The sequence below is a fragment of the Euprymna scolopes genome, chromosome 8 (genome assembly GCF_053919585.1).
Source record: "Euprymna scolopes isolate OS-2025 chromosome 8, ASM5391958v1, whole genome shotgun sequence".
Classification (NCBI taxonomy): Eukaryota; Metazoa; Mollusca; class Cephalopoda; order Sepiida; family Sepiolidae; genus Euprymna; species Euprymna scolopes.
Genome location: NC_136489.1, coordinates 95,708,934 through 95,729,111, shown reverse-complemented (window position 1 = coordinate 95,729,111; position 20,178 = coordinate 95,708,934). Strand labels below are relative to the sequence as shown.

Genomic DNA, 20,178 nt, shown 5'->3' with positions numbered 1-20,178 from the left:
ACATTATTACATACTTACATGTCAATGTCGAAATTAGTATAAACACCAAAAAATTATAAAAAAAATGATCTTGTAGAAAAATAATTACAAGTAAAAATAAAATTTATTGAGTTTATCGATTTATAGAGTTTTATTATATGTTTTGACGTGAAAGAGTTCCAAAATTTTCAGGGGAGGTAATTTAAATCAATCAATTTGAGAATCTGTCATTTCAAAATACAAAATGTATTGGCTTAAAAGATCACCAATCTACACAAACACCGACTTTCCCTCTGGAAGTTATATGTTCTTCTCTGATAGTAACCGAATGATATAGTGTAAGCAAACATGTAGCAGGAATACCTGTCTTTGTTCCAATTTATTTATTTCCTTTATTTCCAAATTTTTCTTTTTTCTATTTTTCTCTCACAATATCATGCAAATAGTTACCATGGTGATCAAAATTTCCTTTTTATTTACTTGTTTGAGCAACATAGATCTTCATCTTCATCGTCAAACTTTTTGGGGCAAGATAGATATTTACTTTCATCTTCAATTTCAAACAGATTTTCTGATGATTTCAAAATGCATCCTGAAAAAGAAAAAAAAATCCAGATGCCAAATTATGAAAAATTTATTTCTATTTTCCAAATATCAAATAAATAGGAGTTGGATAACTGAGCAAAGTGGCGGGTAGCCATGTAGGGCAACATAGATATTTACTTTCATCTTTAATTTTTAAGATATTTTATTATCTAATTGATAAAATTGTACATAAATTAATATTCATTCATAACCATTCTTCTCACATCGATTCCAACTGTAGTGTGGATCCTGGCTTGAATAAGATATAGATAATGGTCATGTTTTTTTAAATGTATCAAGACCAATGCTAATAATTAATCGGAACTTGTACAGTTTAATCAAGACATTAAAAAATGAAAATATTGAAAAAAGGTTATATTGTACGTATCTGTTTTGGACTGAAGATCTCTGAAAAAAAAAATTCATTTAATTTGATTGAGTAGTTTTCTTTTACAGCGAACGAACACATTTTTATGAGAGCGCATTGAAGTCAGCCATTATGGAAATTTTTTAACACGCCATGGGGAGATAACTCCATGTAAAGCGCCGACACTCCCTCCTCATCTTTATTACTAGCTTTTCTTCCTAAAAATCAAACCTTTTGCTCGGTATCATAACAACTGTTTTTTCGCTGTAAAAAAAAAAACTACTTGATGAAATTAAGTGAAATTTTTTTTCGGAGAACTTTGTTCCATAACGGATATGTACAATATAACCTCTTTTCGAAATTTTGATTTTTTAATGTCTTGATTAAACAGTACAAGTACCAATTAATCTATATAATAAATGTGAATGTCTCTGGCTCACTTCAATAATCATGCATGAAAATTTTATTTTATGAGCAAAAGAGCGAAGACTTCATGATAATAATTAAAAAAAAAAGGAAAGAATAATAATGTATGCAAATTTAAATCTATGAGCAAAGAAAGAAAGGCTTAATCTTAATAATATCTGATAATAATAGAAAATGAAGGAAAAAATACTTTCACTTTTAATATAGACACAAAAATATTCTCATTATTATTATTATTATTATTATTATTAGTAGTAGTAGTAGTAGTAGTAGTAGTAGTAGTAGTAGTAGTAGTAGTAGTAATTTAATTTTGACTTCTTTTTATTATTGATTATTATCTTCTTATCAATTATTTTTGTCTTTTCATTTCAATGATTTCAATTAGTGACTATGAATTAAACTGTGAAACGGTAGCAAGCAGGTGAAGTCAGTATGTACAGAGTGGAATGATAAAATTGTCGCTCTAGAAAAGAAAATGTGATTATATTTCCGTTTGATGAAAACCAATTTTCTTTTTTTTGTTGCAAACCATTTACTAGTTGGCCAGTTGTGTACAAATCGCAAGAGCCATAGGAGCCTTCTATCATGTCTGGAAGTGACACAATGTTCAACAAGCAAGATCAGAGATGCGCCGCTGTACAACTCATGCTTTCTACCAATCCAAGTTATGATAACAGGACCATTGCCAGCACTCTCAAAATGCAAATCCGGACGGTTCAACGCTTGAGGGAACAGCTAAATGCATTGGATGATCCACGATTATGGTCTTTGGTGTGGTTTCAAGCGAGGGCCACATCATGCCACCTCACATCTTCAAAGTCTTGAAAGTCAACACCAAAGTGTATCTGGATGTGTTGAAAAATGTGGTGATCCCTTGGTGCAATCAGATGGCCACTAGCAAACCCTGGGTGTGGCAGCAGGACTCGGTGCTAGCCCAAAAAGCCAAAGAGACTCAGGATTGGCTTCAGAGGGAGTGCTACAACTTTGTACCCTTCTCTCACTGCCCCCCTCCTCCCCTGCTGGATTATTTTGTTTGGTCATACGTGGAGAACATCACCAACATGACCTTCCACAACATCAAAGCCAGCCTGATCGCCACCATCTACTAAGTATTCGCTGTGCTCCCACCGACTTGTGGAAAAGGCATGCTCTTAGTTCTGGACCCGTATCAAGGCAGTGATTGAGACTGAAGGCAGCTACATTGAATAAATATCAGCTTTACTACATAATCAAATTACCTAAATTGATGTTTTTAAATAAAAGTTTTAAAATAAAGCTGTAGTGTTGTTTTCTTTAGTGTGACAGTTTTATCGTTCTACTCTGTAATAATGTTGAAAATGGACAAAAAATAATTGTTGTGAATAAAAGAAACAAAAACTTGCTTAGAAAATAAAACATATCTATCTATCTATCTATCTACATATATATATATATATATATATATATATATATATATATATATATATATATATATATATATATATATATGAGCAAACAGTTAATAAAACATGTTAAAAAACACTTTGAAATGAGTTAAAAACATATTTAATCTGAAAAGGAAACACTAGATAAATGGATAGTCCTATATATATATATATATATATATATATATATATATATATATATATATATATATATATATATATAAAATAAATACATATTATATACGTTAGAAGCCAAAACAATGCATTATTACAAAATAAACAGACATTTATTTTGTTTGAAATTTATGAATATATTTCGAGGCAAAGCCTCATCTTCAGTATGTCTTTCCTGCTTGAAAACATTATTTTAGATTGTGAAAAAAAATAAAAATGAATACATCAGCTGACCGGTTTCGAAGCTCGGTCAACAGAGCTAATATCGAGCTTAATAATTACATTCTAAAAAAGAAAAAAGGGGGGAAACAATGAAATGGAGATGAAAAAGCAGGGAGAAAAAAAAAGGGGAGAACTAATTATTAAATAGAAACCAGATTAAGCCCTAAGAGATTCTCTTTTTGTTTGCAAAGAGAAGGTCTCAGAGTCTTAATATATATAGTTTCTAGAATTTTGAGATGGTAGAGAGAGAGTGTGACTTGCTAAGGATGGGAAAAAGTTGCCACTAAAATTTGAAACACAAATACGATTATTTATAAGGTGCTCTCCTATAGATGAGCCATGGATATTGCTCAAAACATCCGAAGGTAGGTAGTTTCCATTCCGAATTTTGGATAAAACATGTTGTTTTACCCTATTATCTAATCTTTGAGATGTTCGCCCAATGTAGCACACACCGCAGCTATCATTATTTTCCTTATTATTATTATTTACTCACTCCAAGTTTTTACATGCCATTATTAGTGATTGCTCACTGACAATAACAAGTGGTATCCCATAGGTTCCAAGTGATAACAAGTCTCCCCAGACTTTCATCAATCTCTGCCTCTTTTGATAACCATTGCAAATCATTTTGCATTATCGCAACAGCTGCTTATCTTTGATTTCTCACATGTGGATCCAGAGGTTAGTGGAAAGGTAATGAGGAGAAAGTGATTCACAAAAGGTAGCTGAAATAGGCTTGTTAATCAAGGTGTGGCAGTAATGGGGACAAAAGATCAGGCATAGAAGTCAGCATATTTAGAGTTAGTTTACAGACAATATTAGGAGTGGTAGTGAGTTTTATGACAGTTTACAAACAGTCTTGAATTTACAACAGTTTACAGTAAGGGATAAGCAAGAGTTAAAGAACAATCTGAGATTACAGATAATTTAAAAGAGAATCCAAAACATTTGTCCAGTAGTGTGATGCTATGAAACCCCCTCCACCTCCACAAAGTATTAGGAAGTGAAAAAAAAAGAGGAAAATCTATAACAAAAAGAAGAAATAGTTGGTCAGCAGAACAAAGGTATATAAAATGAGGTTATTAGAAAGACAATCGGAAGGAAGTGATTCACCAAGGCTATTGAAATAAGATTGTTAATCGAGGTGTGGCAGTGACTGGGACATAGAAGTCAACATATTTAGATTCTCATAGATCGAGAGCACATGGTTGCACAAAGTGAGATGGACCTTAGGCTGTACACAAACGAATGTAAAGACAAATTTGATTGAACATATTGAAATATATGACCCCCACTCCCAACTTTGGTGGAAGTAACAATAATTATAATTAGTTTCCCCGGAGGAAAACAAAGTATTAAAAATTATTCACTTACGTAAATCTGGCTCAATCTGTAAGGCTAAGTCCTCTTGGCCGACATTTGTCAGAATTTTCAGGAACTTGTGGTACCAACCATTTTTAAACCGATGGATATTATAAAGCAACATATCGGCCGCAGCAATGTCCCCAAATTCGTTTTTCTTTCTATTTATTTCTTGTGCACATCGTTCGTTAATGAGTAAATTCTTTACTTGTGACAGCAACTCAAAATTCATGTCTATTCTTTTCACAATCTGCGGCATCATCACTTTAATCTGCTGGATCTCTTTCCCGTCGTCAATCTGTGACGTTTCCTCTGTTAATTTTTTAGATAAGCACTCATAGCCTTTGACATAATGAAAAAAAATATATATTAGAAAACAAAACAAGCAGAGAATATAAATAAAGCAGAGAATATGAATAAATTAAAATAACTAGTAGAACACTCATCCCAGAATAGGCATAGGAAATAAATATAGCATTGGTTTTACATTTTAATGGGTTTTTTTTTTTTGGTTGAGGAGTATATGTTACAGATTCGATAGCATACCTCTAAATGGTAAGGTTTACAAAAAAATAAATAATGTGCCTACATTACTCACTCTATTGCTTAGAATATATATTCCATAATTCATAATGATAAATTCAATAGTTTAGGATTCTATTTACAACTAGCAGTTGACCGCGTCGGCACACACACAACGCCAAGCCAAACACAAAATCGCGTACACTCAACATCAAGTACACTCAACATCGTCTTACCATCAGCACTTACCTTATTACTTAGAGTATGAGAAATACCCATACACACAAAACAAAATCACTGAAAAAACAAAAATACCCTAACTAAGGTAAGGATAATGAGTAAACTTTGTATAAAATGATGGTTAAAATTATTACGAACTTGCTAGGATTCGAACCCGTAATCAGATGCATTATCCATTGTGCCACAAGCCCTGTCCATATGCTAAAAGATGTTACCACGAGTGTATACAGACAGTGCTAAATTTTGTTGACATGGGAAGGTAACTTTTTTTAACAATTCACGAAACGGCCCCAAAACCCTTATTTCAGGCTTTTTGTGTGACTCAGCGTTGTTCATTACAAACCATATATAGGGACTCACACCTTTCAGGGAAAAAAAGAATTTTTCAATTCGGTACATCCATTCAAAAGTCTTATTGGTATATGTACACACACACACACACACATAAATAAATATAAACATTTAGAATTTTAATAATTTCTATACAATTATTATTAGAGTATGTTTGCACACTGACCCTTTTAAAAATGTATTACCTAACCCAAAAATTGATGTAGAGCAATTATTAAATTTTTAACTTTTTTTTTTTACTCTTTTTCTTTTCTTTTTTTTTTTAACTTTTTCAACTTTTTTTTTTTACTCTTTTTCACTTCAAACAAGGCAGCACACTGCCACTTGGAATGTAAGGGACTACTACTTGGATTGTGTCTAACAGGGTACTGTGAGCAGCGAGATGTTTGTTCATATTACATTTCCTGCAGGTTAGTACAGTCAGGGAAGCAGGAAACAGGAAGGGAATTCCAAAGTCTAGCAGTCTGAGCGATAAAGACTATTAGAGTACTTATTTTAATTTAAAATAATAATCATAAAGTGGGAGTGACGGTGGCTAAGTGATTAATAACACGGACTGAAAAACTGAGTATGCCAAGTATAAATCCAGTTCGTTCCACAGAAATACAGTCTGTTTTCTGGGTTCGCTATTGTTTTGACCTGGTGATATGAGAGATTTTCAATCATTTAATAGTATTCATCATCATTCAACTGTCAATCTATCCATCTTATTAACCCTTATCCTTGAGTGTTTTTAGCCTTAATAAGTGGTAACTCATTAGTAAAAAAAAACATGTGGCTTTTAGTCTATCTGTTGGGGATATTAAAATAGTTTGTTTTATAGTATATCAATACTTTTTTGTGTTATTTAATACTTAGATACAATGTGATATTCTCCAGACATTATTAGCTTTGGTAGTGCTACAATGCAACTTAACTCACTCTATAGACTTGTTGCATCAGGTCGGTGCAAACGTTTTTGCCAATTTAAAAGTGCATCCTGAAAATGAAAGACTGTTTTTTTTTTTTTTATGTTTATCCATAACAATGATGACTTTACTCTCTATAACTTGATTTCATCTGTCATAATTTGATTTGGGAACAATTCATTTTAAAACAAGTAAAGTTGGAATTTTGACCATAGCGACATTGGATTAATTACCAGTTACCATCGTTGCTGACCAGATGATCTCGGTATTTTTAAATGTGCATGATAACATACATACAAACATGAAATTACTTAGTATGCTATGAGTATTATACAAATTTTTTTTTTAATCTGATTTACTCCAAACTTTTACTTCAAGGCTGTATATGTGAAGCTGAGATTTATTAGATCAGTGCAAAAAGCTTTTGCTGATTTAAAATTTTATATTGATCGCTTAACAGGTTGACCCCAGTTAATCATTCATTTCTTGTTATTCTCAACTAATCATTTTGTATACTAGAAACATTACTTGCTCAATATCTAACACCAGCTACAGAAGCTTACCGTATTGCAATAGTGTCTCAAGTTTAATAATACTGGAAATATTAGGTCATTGCAAAAGTTTTTGCTGGTTGAAAATTTTATCTTCAAAATGAAAAACTGTTTTTGAAAATAATTATTCATAACAATAACACCCTTTGCTCTCTATAACTTGGATTTCATCTGCCAACGAGCTTATAAATGCCTGGCTTGTAAAATTCTTGAGGTTTTCACATGAAATATGAATTTAACTCATGTTCAGTCTCCTCTTATAATGTTAACCTATAAGGCAATCTAAATGGTTTTGCAATTCTAAAAATAAGTAATCCGAGAAGGCTGAGTCAGGAGAATATGAAGGATGGGGAAAGATTTCCCAAATAAATTCTCTTAAAAGATCTTTCTGTTGTAGTCAAATCTCTCTCGATTGTTTGCTGTCAGTTTCTTTTTCCATCGGAGTCAACTGAAGCATGTGGTTAGCAAATTTCCAAAAATGTCATTTGCAGATTATTGACGATACCCCCTGTTGATTAGTGTGGTCTCTGACTTCTTGGTTCATAGTTCAATTGCTCCATTTGATCCCGTGAATCTTTCTAAGTCATTTGAAATCAAACACATCTAATTTTCTCTCTTGGCTAATTTTGAGATGTTGGGTTTCACTTCCATGTAGCAGTGTGGGCAAAACATTGCTGTTATAAAATTGTGTTCCAAATGGACTGTCGACTTCCTATTCTCTCTTTGAACCGTGTGATGTCATGTCCGTTTTTATTAATTCCCACAGTCTTACTTCTCGTTCAACAAGTTGACCCTGGCTAATCTTTCATTTCTTGTTATTCTCAACTAATTCTATATACTAGGTTTACTTGCTTAATATTTAACACTAGCTACAGAAGTTTACGGTATTGCAATAGTGTCTCAAGTTTAATAATACTTAAAATAATAAGTCAGTGCAAAAGTTTTTGTTCCGATTCAAAATTTTATCTTGAAAATGGAAAACTGTTTTTGAAAATATTTATTCATAACAATAATGACCTTTGCTCCTGTATAACTTGATTGTATCTGTCAACAAGCTTATAAATGCCTCACTTGTAAAATTCTTTAGGTTTGGAGGTGAAATATGAATCTAACTCATTCTCAATCTCCTATCGTAATGCTAACCAAAGGCGATCTAAATAGTTTAGTAATCTTCAAAATAATTTATAATCCATTGGAGCTAGGTCAGAAGAATATGCAGGATGGGGCAAGATTTCCCAACCAAATTTTTTTTAGATCTTTGGTCAGTAGTGCTGTGTGAGGACGAGCATTATTATGATTGAAGAATGGTTCCCTTTCTGTTGACTAATGTTAAACTTGATGTTTTTTAGTCAACAGTGGGAAAAATATTACCAAAAATCATGAATGATGGTTTAATAATCTGAAATAAAAAAGTTATAAATTAATCATGATGATATGTTTAAGTAATAACAATATGCATAAAATAAATGATAATGGTTCAAAATGCCCCTCTTACAAACTGGCAAAACCTTTTGTACTGACCTGACAGTTTCAAGTGGATAGATAGAATTTAATGTTGATAGACAATCTTTTATTGATTTCTCTAGAGATAAAAAAAATACTAAAGGGTAGTAGGTAAAATATTAAAAATTACATTTCTTGAACTCTTTAGATGAGGATTGATAATTTGGATTATTTGGACTACTGTTCTCATCTTGAGCGTTATTCTCACAATGTTTCAGCTGATGTAACCTCCGACCTTCTTCAGGTGTATCTTGTCAAAGTTGGAAATCTGCATGGAATTTTAAACTGAATTTTTTATTTAATCCCTAAAGGTATCATGTTCTTGTTCTGTCGGCCATGACTAAGAATACAATCACTAATTACTTAAGTCTTCACGGCTGATGGAATGAGAGCACGTTGGTCCTGTGGATTAAATAATGGGTTCCATTCAAAATTCTGTACAGATTCCCAAGTTTGACAAGATATACCTGAAGAAAGTCGGAGGTTACATCGGCCAAAACATTGTCAGAATAACACTCAAGATGAGAACAATAGTCCAAATAATCCAAATAATTAAGAATTACACCTTGAAGGACCAGTCTTTATGACACGATCCATGATTGTAGTGAATGTTAATAGAATAATAGGAGTTCAATTCTAGTTAAAGTCAATTTAAATATATTTGATCCCCACTCTCCCCCCAAAAAAGAAAAAGCTAAATATAACAAATCGTGTTTTTTTATGAGTTGAAAAGTGATACAAAGAGATTGAGACAAGTAAAACAAGAGGAGGGAGATTTTAAATGAATAAGATAAAACTTATTAAAATTTATTTTGAAAGCAGGAGAGGGCTAGGTAAGAGCCCAGCATTCACTGTTATATAATATGCTGCTCCTGAATCTTTTATTGATTTCTCTAGAGATAAAAAAAAAAATACTAAAGGGTACACACAGTAGGTAAAATATTAAAAATTACATTTCTTGAACTCTTTAGATGAGGATTGATAATTTGGATTATTTGGACTACTGTTCTCATCTTGAGCGTTATTCTCACAATGTTTCAGCTGATGTAATCTCCGACCTTCTTCAGGTGTATCTTGTAAAAGTTGGAAATCTGCATGGAATTTTAAACAGAATTCTTTATTTAATCCCTAAAGGAGGGAGATTTTAAATGAATAAGATTAAACTTATTAAAATTTATTTTGAAAGCAGAAGAGGGCTAGATAAGAGCCCAGTATTCACTGTTATATAATATGACGCTCCTGCTACAAAACTTATTCTGAATGTCAAGAGGAATAGTTTAAAATTTCAGGTTATAATCAGCTAATGTACTTCCTAACTTCCGGCACAGCTGCTACCGGAAGTAGTGACAAGGCAAATCAGTTCCTTCACTTTTATTGTTTTTCAATATTTCTGTTGTGAAACAATTTATTGACATAAAATATAAGTAAAGGACATTATTGAAAAGTATACAATGAAAATTAACGAAATTATACAGATAAAAATAAGTTTTTATTTGCTCTTTTAATAACAAACTTTAAAAAATTTAAAAATTTATTTTATTAGAAATTTTATAAGAAAGATGCTTCATGAAATTATAAAAATAATTTTTTTTTAAATTTTAAAAATAAAATTTTTTTTATTTGAATTTATGTAATAAATTTGTTTATGAAAGTATAAAAATAAAATTATTGAAATCAAAATAATAAAATTTCAAACATAATAAAAACGTATCGAATATATAATTTTGATTTTTAACAAAGGAGTCATCACTTATAAAAGCCAAGTACGTCCAAGAATGGAGTACTGCTGCCACATCTTGGCAGGAGCTGCTAAAAACAGCCTATCCTACCTTGACAGAGTATAAAATAGACTTCGTAGCCTAGTAGGGGATACCCTTTTCTCTTCCCTGCAATCTCTCTCCCACAGAAGGGACGTTGCAAGCCTGTCGTTGTTTTATCATTATTTCCATGGGAAGTGCTCATCTGGGCTCCAATCTCTGGTCCCCTCTCGCCAATCTTTCACAAAAAACACCTGTCTAGCTGAAACCACTGTCAGTAATTTTCCTCACTCTTTATCTGTGCCTAAATCAAAATGTAGATTCCATGAACAAAGCTTCTTTCTTAGAACTGCATGCCTATGGAACTCTCTTCCGTTTGCCTGTTTCCCCACCTGACTACAACTTAGATGTCTTCAACATAAACAAGTTCCTGATAAACCGCCCCCTTAAGCAAGACACTTTATCAGATCTCCATTACTAACAATTACTACGATATTGTCCCATTGATTACTGTACACACAATAACCCTTATCCCTCTGGGCCTTGATAAATGGTGACTTCCATGTAAAAAAAAACAAAAAAAAAACTCTCTACTTATGTGTGACAGAACCTGTATTTGTTGTCATTATTGAGTCCACTCATCTTCTTAAAGGAATATTATTATATTGGTTTATATGTGTATTTTGATCTGTTGTTGCCTTATTATTATCTTGCATTGACTTTTCTGATAATTACAGATGTATTATAGGATGCTCTACTTAGAAGTAGCTTGGTTTTCAGCCAAGATAAAGCCCTCGGATATCAACTCAGAGACTATCCCAGAAAGTCAATGTATTATAAATAATATGCAGGTGATTGACAAAATTCAACAGCCTATGATGATCAAAAGAAAAATGACATGACCAACAATACAACTGGCATCAGCAAGACCATAATGGTCAAAAATAAGAAATTGGAAGCTGTCAACAGCTCTAAATTCTGTGGAACAGCTGTAACAGATGACGGGTCAAAGCCTGAAGTCTTTGAAAGAATCAGACAACAGCACCACTTATCAAACTAAAGCTCATGTGAAATAACAGAAATGTTACATTCAGCTCGAAAAATAAATTGATATACTCCCTGCCTATCCTCCCTTTTTTTTTTTTTTTTCAACTTTCTTATCAGTTTCTTCAAGCTGGGGATGGGGCATCCTACCAGACGCCAGATATTCACCTACTATTTCATATATTCCAACTGAAAGATTGTTTCAAGATTCTAAGCATCCCTTTAAGTGCAATAGTTTGAACCTCTTTTGCTCTTGGTTCACCAGGTATATTTGCCAGGTAGTTTCTGAAACTCTTTTTTCATGAGTCCGGTTGATCCTATAATTACTGGAATGATGGAGATCTTCCTGAAATTCCAGTTTCTTTTCATGTCATACATAAAACCTTGGTATTTCATTATCTTCTCCCTCTCATATCTGTTTAACCCAGCATCATTAGGGACACTAACTTCTACTAAGGTTGCTTCTTTCTCCTTTTGGTCCCATATCACTATGTTATGTTTAATAGTTCCATTTTACTAGGTACATAGCTGAAGGAATTGCATAGTCATGAATGTAACTTTGAACCCGGAGAGAAGGACCCAGACCACAGAGATGAGATGCTTCCAAAAGATCCTCAACATCTTATAGATGGGCCATATTAAAAGTAAGGAAGTGAAGAATAAACTTACACAAGCAGTCGGGCAATATGGGGATCTACTGACTATGCTGAAAAGGAGAAAAATAAAGTTGTACAGCTATGTCACACGGTCATTAGGTCTTGCAAGGACAATCTGGCAATGAAAGAGGTGGGAGTATAACAGAGCATGGACACACATGGGGCAGCAGCAGCAGATGTACAATCGCCAATGTATGCAAATTATCGAGCTGTGTGCAAGGTGACGTCACAGTGAGGAAGAAGGAAAGAAAATGATTAAAAAAAGAAAACATGGCCCAAGAAGAGCAGAGATAGATGTGTTACACACATGGCCCAAAAGTGTCAGGGAAAGATGTGTCCTAAACATGGTCAGACAAAGACAGAGTACCATATGTTCGACATGGCAGAGTCTTGCTATTAAGTACATTGGAGTACAAGAACATTTTCGAACAAGAGACAATGTGTTATTCTGGAAAGTACCTGTAAATAAATGTCTGTTGTTTCAATTGAAAAAAAAGTGAGTTGAATTCTTTCCTTGTCTTTGTTCCCTTGCGTCTGTTTGCATACAATGTGTACATCCTGAGTGTTGACATGTGACGACTATGTTAAAGGAGGACAATATCTGAGAGTGAACATGGCTAGCACCAAGTAACAGTTTCAGGTAGGCAGAAAATCGGGAGAGTTGGAGAAAACTGGTTTCCAGTTTCATCAATGGCATAACCAACAGTCATTCAGACCATTGTATATGAGATGCTTCGAAAAAAAATTTAAAAAAAAAAAAAGTACATAATGAAAGACATACGAGTTCCACTTCCTTATTCTTGCTTACATGTTTCAAGTCAACAATTGTTTGAGCTACGTTTAAGTGGACCTGTGTTTCAATTTTGTTTAACTCTGATAATCTCAACAAATGGTGGGGGGGAGAAACTAATTTGACTTACCTGCTATATCAAGGGCGTTAACAAAACTTCTCCACTTGCCAGCCACTTGTCTCTTTTCAATATGTGAAAATATTTTTTGCATTTCATCCATAGGAGACTCAAAATTTGACGCCATATCTGGAACTAAAAAAGTTACAAGAATTTACAAGAATAGTTTTCATTAAAATGCATCCATTCAATGTATGAATCTAGTAATAAAAATGCTATTTCAAACTTAAATATGACAGACCAGTGAAATTTTATTTCACACTTAAGCTTGATAAACCAAAGAAATTTTATTTCAAACTTAAGCTTGACAAACCAAAGAAATTGATATTTCAAACTTAAGCTTAACAGACCACAGGAAATGATATTTCAAAGTTAAGCTTGACAGACCAAAGAAATTGATATTTCAAAGTTAAGCCTGACAAACCAAAGAAATTGATATTTCAAAGTTAAGCATGACAAACCAAATAAATTGATATTTCAAACTTAAGCTTGACAAACAAATGAAATTGATATTTCAAACTTAAGCTTGACAAAGAAATTGATATTTCAAATTTAAAAGTGACAGATCAACAAGATGTTATTTCAAACTTAAGCTTGACAGACCAAAGAAATTTGAATTTTTTAAATAACAGCAAAACTCTTGAGTCAATCCAACTGAAATTTTAGGCACATATTTGTGACTATTGTCACAATGGACAAGATATATTTCATAAAGCTTGATTGTGTATTTATTTTAATATTATGATCATTTGAAAAAGAACTTAAGTATGACAGACTAATCATACGACCATGAAGAAAGCCTCTCATAAAGTCATAGAAAGGCAAGAACATGACCAAAATTTGATAGTTATATTTAAGACAAAACGTTTGTTAAAGCAAAATTTTTTGTCAACGTTATGGGTTTATTCCCTTTATTCATTCGAAAACTATTCTATTAAAAAATCAGAGAATTATTCATTGTAATGAAAGTTTCAGAATTTATTTAATAAATTGTATAAGAAGGCTACCTGGCACTGCTCACGGCTATAAAAAAAAAACATAAGAGACGACTTAAAAATGTGTTTGTAACACCTTTATATTAAAACTTCTATTTTTCCACCTCTCTCAATTCATCTTCCCTTTTTTTTCTCCCTTCTCATTTTTCCATATCACCTATATCCAACCCATTTCTATCTCTGTTTTTTTAATGCATTAAAAATAACAATGTAAGTCACTCACCTCTCCTTCATATAATAGATTACATTGAAAATGGCTGAAAAAATTGTCCCCCCTTTCCTGACAAAAAAACTCCGGGGGGGGGGGGTAAATAATAATAAAAAAAAAGGTTTTGGTAGGTGAGTGTATGAGAATCGAACCCATACCCTTGAGTTGGAAATTAGTGTGTGAAAAAAAAAAAACATGCTACATTAACCATTGAGCCACGACGACAGACAACATTAAGCATGTTTGAATTTATTTATTTAACTATAAAAACAGGCGTGCGCAATAAAAGTTAACTCTGCTGCTTCCGTTTGACCTAATTAAGAAGGTCAAATAGAAGTCACGCAAACCCAAATTTGACTGTTTCTTCCCCCAAGAGATGTTGAGGAGGGGAAAGCAGCTCCCAATTGTCCAGACTGATATACAAGATTGATCAAAGCTGATTGCTTCTGGACGTTTTTCCTGGCGCAATGCCGAGAAGACGTCGTTTGAGTTTAGTTTCACATATTTATACTAAAAAGCCCAATCAACACACGAGAAGCCAACATAGCAATAATTTTGTAAAAGTCGACGTAAATAATTCTAGATGCGACGCGCTTTCCCAAATCGTACATATTATTATTTAGGACCCATATAAACAGTTGTAAGCTATCGTAACGACCTCGGAACCGTGTACGAGAAAAGCCTTTTGAAGACATACACGAAATGGTCACACACATTTTGCCTTTTATATATATAGATTACTAGCAGGGAGACCTGACATTGCCCAAGATTGAATGATGATCAACGAATATTTCACACTGCTATATTTTTATTCTCGTCGAAATCCATGAAATCAACCGGGGGAAAGTTTCACATGCCTCCATCCAGTAACTTAGTCCAAAATATGTTATTTCTACATTGCACTCTAGAGAACCTACTGTTTCTTTTATAAAATTATTTTATATAAATTTGTTCCCAGTTAAAAAAAAACATTAAGAAATTTACATGCGTGGTTTGAACCTATAGACCACGTCATGCAAAAAAAAAACACGCTATCAACTTACCCACAGTAGAATTTTCATGGCCCATTGTTCTATCATTGTTGCTAAGTGACACATGGAAAAAACGGCTTACCGATGATAGATAAATTAAAATAACAGTTTCAATTATTGATTATCGGTAATTTTCAGGGAGATTCTGAAACAAAACTTAACTAAGATCACTCCCAGACTCATACACTAAGGTTTTGTAAATTTTAAAGAAAATCTGTAGGAACGAACTCACACACACAGAGACAAAGTTGCATTTATATAATTGTAGAGTTTCATCCAGGGAAACACTGATCAAGAATAGACCAACTCTGTGGTTATTTGTTAGGTAGTTTATTCTTTTACTTTAGCTGGACATACAAACACACATACACACAGAAAACTGCCCTTCATATAATGAATTAAACAATAGAAGTTTTCAAATGCAAAAACAATACCTATCGCAAAGCAAATAATTCATTGTATACAATTAAATAAATATAAGTTGCAATTAAATTATACTGAGAGTTAAATTGTATCATCCATAGACTGAATACCATAACTATATGCATAGAGGAAACATTAGCAATTATGAATCAAAATAGCAATCTGTGAAACAAAACATCTGAAGTATTTTCCTATTGCATGTATGGGAGCTAGTTTCGGTTGCAGCATTTTAAGCACTATGATTGGAATATTGTTAGGATCAGTTGCCTTGCTGGTATCAAGATTCTTGATACATTTTGCAAAGAAAAAGGAATTTTTTAGTTATTGTGACTTGCTAGAATTCATCACATAATACGTTCTGAGCCTTACATACACTAATAAAAAGTACATATGTTTTTAATAAAATACTAATCTTCAAATGGTATGTGTTAAAATTTGAGCCCAACTAGATTATTAGTTAAGACAATGAAAAATCTGATTTTTATATGTTGATAAAGCACTGCTTTCTGATGGTAAAAATACTGTTCAATCAAAGCAAAGTAATAGTTTGATAAGCATTATTATCTATAATAGACAGAAGGGGAAAACGAATGAACACTTAACCAAGGCAAACTTAAAAGACAATCTTCAGTCTTTAGTGAAATGGGGTCATAAATTGATGGTAACATTTAATGCTGCTAAGACTAAGCTTCTTTCTTTAATAATTATAAAAAAACCTGCTCAACCACTGATTGCCAAAACTAATAACACCTTACCTGAGAGCTCATCCTTGAGACTCTTCAGCTTAACATTCACAGGTAACATGAATTGGAACAAATACATTGAGGATATAGCGAAGGCTGCTGCGAAGAAGGTGGGCTCCATCTACCATGCTTAACATTATTCTCGAGAGTATCTTATATCTCTACAAAGCCACAGTTTACCATGCATGGAGTATTGTTGGCACATCTGAGCTGATGCATCTATCATTAGTCTCTCTTTCTCTCTTAGACAGGATTCAAAAAAGCGTCTTAAATCTAATAGGTCACACACTATCGGCAAAACTCCAACCTCTGTCCTCCAACCTGCAATGCTGAATTCCTATACTTGTTTTACAAGTACTTTAAAAGAATGTGCTCTGATGAACCCATAGCGTTTGTGCCCACCTCAACGTGCATACTCCCAACTAATTTGACAAGTAGCAAAATCCCACCTCTTCACTGTTAAGATTCCTAAATTTCAGAAAGCCTTCTCCTCTAAGCTTCTTCTCACAGACTTTGGAATTCCCTCCCTGTTTCTCTGAATGTATCAACATGCAGAAGTTTAAACGCAATGTAAACAGACACCTTAACTTCCCATAATTCCCTGTTAGACATGATCCAAAATATTAGCTGCTTACATCCAAGTGGCAATACATCTTATTTTATAAATAAATAATTAATTACTTACTTAGATCATAAGTTTTTAAGATTAACTTGATATCCTGTGGCCGTACTCGTTGTATGATATCCTGTTGATATTTCTGGAATAATATTTCCAAATCACCATGCGTGTAAATATTAATTTCAGATCCTAAAGAAAAAGAGAATAGAAATATATTGAAGCATATTTTTTTTTAATTCTGTTATAAAAACTTTTTAAGTTATGATTATTAGAATGTACTGAATGGCACCTGATCCACTGCATCAGTGTAAATAAAGAAAGGAAAGAGAGAAGGACAGTAAGAAGATGATCATTGTACATTAGTGTATACATTTAGTTTTTTGGGGGTTTTTTAAGAGGTTAAAGTAGTTTGCTTGAAGCATTGTTTAATGTGTATATAAATAAAATTTAGAATATGGAAGTTTTCTTTATTTAATTCTATTTATGATTACAAACAACTTATAAATATAAAGGAAGATTTATTTTGTTTATAGAGTATAGAAGTCCTATTTAAAGCAAAGTTATCAGATTTCTGATATATGCACCAATAACTCTGTTGCAGGAGTTGTTTTATAAATATGGTTGTGACAATAGAATATTCTTTTCATTCTTTTGACTCTCAGGTATATATCCGACACAGTTAGACATAGTTAATCAACTGAGAACTACATCCATCTATATAAAAACATATAAGATATTAACGGATATATACTCAAGAGCCAAAACAATGAAAAGAATATGCTTGTCACAGCCACATTTATAAATCTTTGGGGGTTGATAGCATTTCATGTTATGTTTCAATTCATTTTATGATTTTAGGGAAGAGTCTGTCAAGCATATATGCATAGTGTGATGTACTGAAGTGAAATCTGGTCAGTGAAAATTCTTAGGGTTAGGTATACGAAAGAAATTTAGGTTTATAGAAGTCAGAATCATGTAACGGATATACTTATACTGACGCAACTTATGATATAATGGTGGAAGCGACATGCAGTTTCACTTTATTGAATCAATACATAAGTGTGTGTGTGTGTACTATCATATATATATATATATATATATATATATATATTACTAAAAATAGCATAATTATACAAAAAAGGCAAGATATGCTCAAAAATAAAAATAAAGTGGAACTGGCCATGCAATTTCACTTTACTGAATCAATACATGTGTGTGTGTGTGTGTGTGTGTGTGTGTGTGTGTGGCTCTACAACAAATCCATCATGCACATTTGAAAGTCAAACACACGCTTGACGAGGGGATGACTTCCCGAAATATATAGCATCACGGATATGCCATCTAACCACCTGACGCAAGTAAGAACATAAGAACAAAGGAAGTTATATAAAATATATATATATATATATATATATATATATATATATATATAAAGCCCTTTCTTAAAGAGGAAAAATTAAATGACTGCAAACATTTAATTATTTATCTTTTTTACTGAAAAGAGACATGATGCATCAGGATGGTCAATAAAAAGGAAAATAAAAAATAAATTAAATAATGCAACAATTTTTTATTAATCAAAAACAAAAAATGGTTGTAAAAATTTTCATTAGTTAGTGTTAAAATTTGAAATTAATGTTTTTCATATTTATTTGAGAAATTATCTCTGTGAAAAACCTTTGCCCTGCTCAGGAGCTCCATGATGTCCTGAAATTTGGAAAACCCTGCTCTGTTCGATAGAGCATTACTATGAGGAGTAAAAGAAAATTATTTAATAAGTTAAAGTAGTTTGCTTGAAGCATTGTTTAATGTGTATATAAAAAAAAATTGGGGTTTATAAAAGGCAGAACAATACAGAGATGTAGCGGATGGACTCACACTGAAGCAACTTATGGTATAATGGTGGAACCGGCCATGCAGTTTCACTTCATTGAATCAATACATGTGTGTACATGTACAATCATATATATGTTCTTACTTGCATCAGGTGGTTAGGTGGCATATCCGTGATACTATATATTTCAAGAAATCATCCCCTCATCAAGCATGCATGGTGGATTTGCTATAGATTTACATCTACACACACACACACACACACACACACACACACGTATTGATTCAATAGAGTGAAACTGCAAGACCGGTTCCACCATTCTACCTTAAGTTGCTTCAGTGTGAGTCTATTCATTGCATCTCTGATCATCCCCTTACTCTCCTTCTCCCTTTTCTTTCTTCTTTATTTACGTTATCTTCTATTCTCCTTCTATAGTTCCTTTTTTTTTTTTTTTGTATTCACATAGTCTCTTCACTCTTCTCTCTCCTTTTCGCCTTTGTTCAGGTCATCCTTTTACCCTTCTCGGTTTTTCTTTTCCTTCTTTATTTACATCAGTTTTTACTTCTCTCTTTAATTTTTTTTGTTTGTTTGTTTAGATCATCTTCTTACGCTTATTTCTTTTTCCTTTCAAAATTGCAGTCTAGAAGAATTTTTAAAAAAAAGCAGATAAAAACCGTGTAAATGAATGCCAAGACTTTTAACTGGGTTATCTCCTCTTGAAGATATTAATGTAATTGAGTTATCTCCCTTTGATTAATTATATGTTTGGAATGATGGTGGCGATGATCTTCATAGCACCGTTTGATATCTGTGGGAAAGGAAGCTTAGTTTTCATTCTACTACATTAGTGCATAAAATTCTGATGACTAGAATAAAAAAATGTCCTCATTTTTTTATCCACAAATGCTCTTTTTTATTGTCAACAAATGCCTTTAATCAATACCATAGAATATGAATCAAAACATTTGATATAAGAGAATAGACCAAGAACAATCCAGAAAATAACAAATTAAACTTCACAAGAAATAACAGTATCCAAAATATTATAATTAGTTATTAAGTTATAATTATTTCCAATACAAAATATTATGGATATCTTAACAAGCTCAAACGAAAGATAAAATAGAAAGAATTTATAATCTAAAAATCAAAATTAAATAGCAGTTTCCCTACTAAAAAAAACAGATACTAGGCACAGCTTGTTTAAACTACGAAATATAACTTATATTTTATAAGTCAATACAAGAAAATACACACGCACACTCACACACTTCTCATCTGCATGCAAACACACGCACACACATACTTAAGAAACAAAGTAATCACAGAAAAAACATATACGC

At 32.5% G+C, this 20,178-nt stretch overlaps 1 protein-coding gene across 5 annotated transcripts in view; it reads right to left on the bottom strand.

Annotated features, from left to right (window-relative positions):
- Positions 1 to 347: 347 nt before the first annotated feature.
- The window catches only part of LOC145283660 (uncharacterized), a 45,078-nt gene continuing 25,247 nt past the window's right edge, over positions 348 to 20,178 (bottom strand). For 3 of the 5 annotated variants that reach the window (XM_080132658.1, XM_080132662.1, XM_080132659.1), the window contains 4 exons: positions 17,068 to 17,190; positions 12,995 to 13,117; positions 4,555 to 4,884; positions 348 to 571 (listed from right to left, as the gene is read on the bottom strand). In XM_080132658.1, the coding sequence (XP_079988784.1) occupies positions 456 to 571; positions 4,555 to 4,884; positions 12,995 to 13,117; positions 17,068 to 17,190 (692 nt within the window). In that variant the 3' untranslated portion in view covers positions 348 to 455. The remainder of the gene's footprint in view (positions 572 to 4,554; positions 4,885 to 12,994; positions 13,118 to 17,067; positions 17,191 to 20,178) is intronic. The other 2 variants (XM_080132660.1, XM_080132661.1) reach the window with 1 other exon arrangement.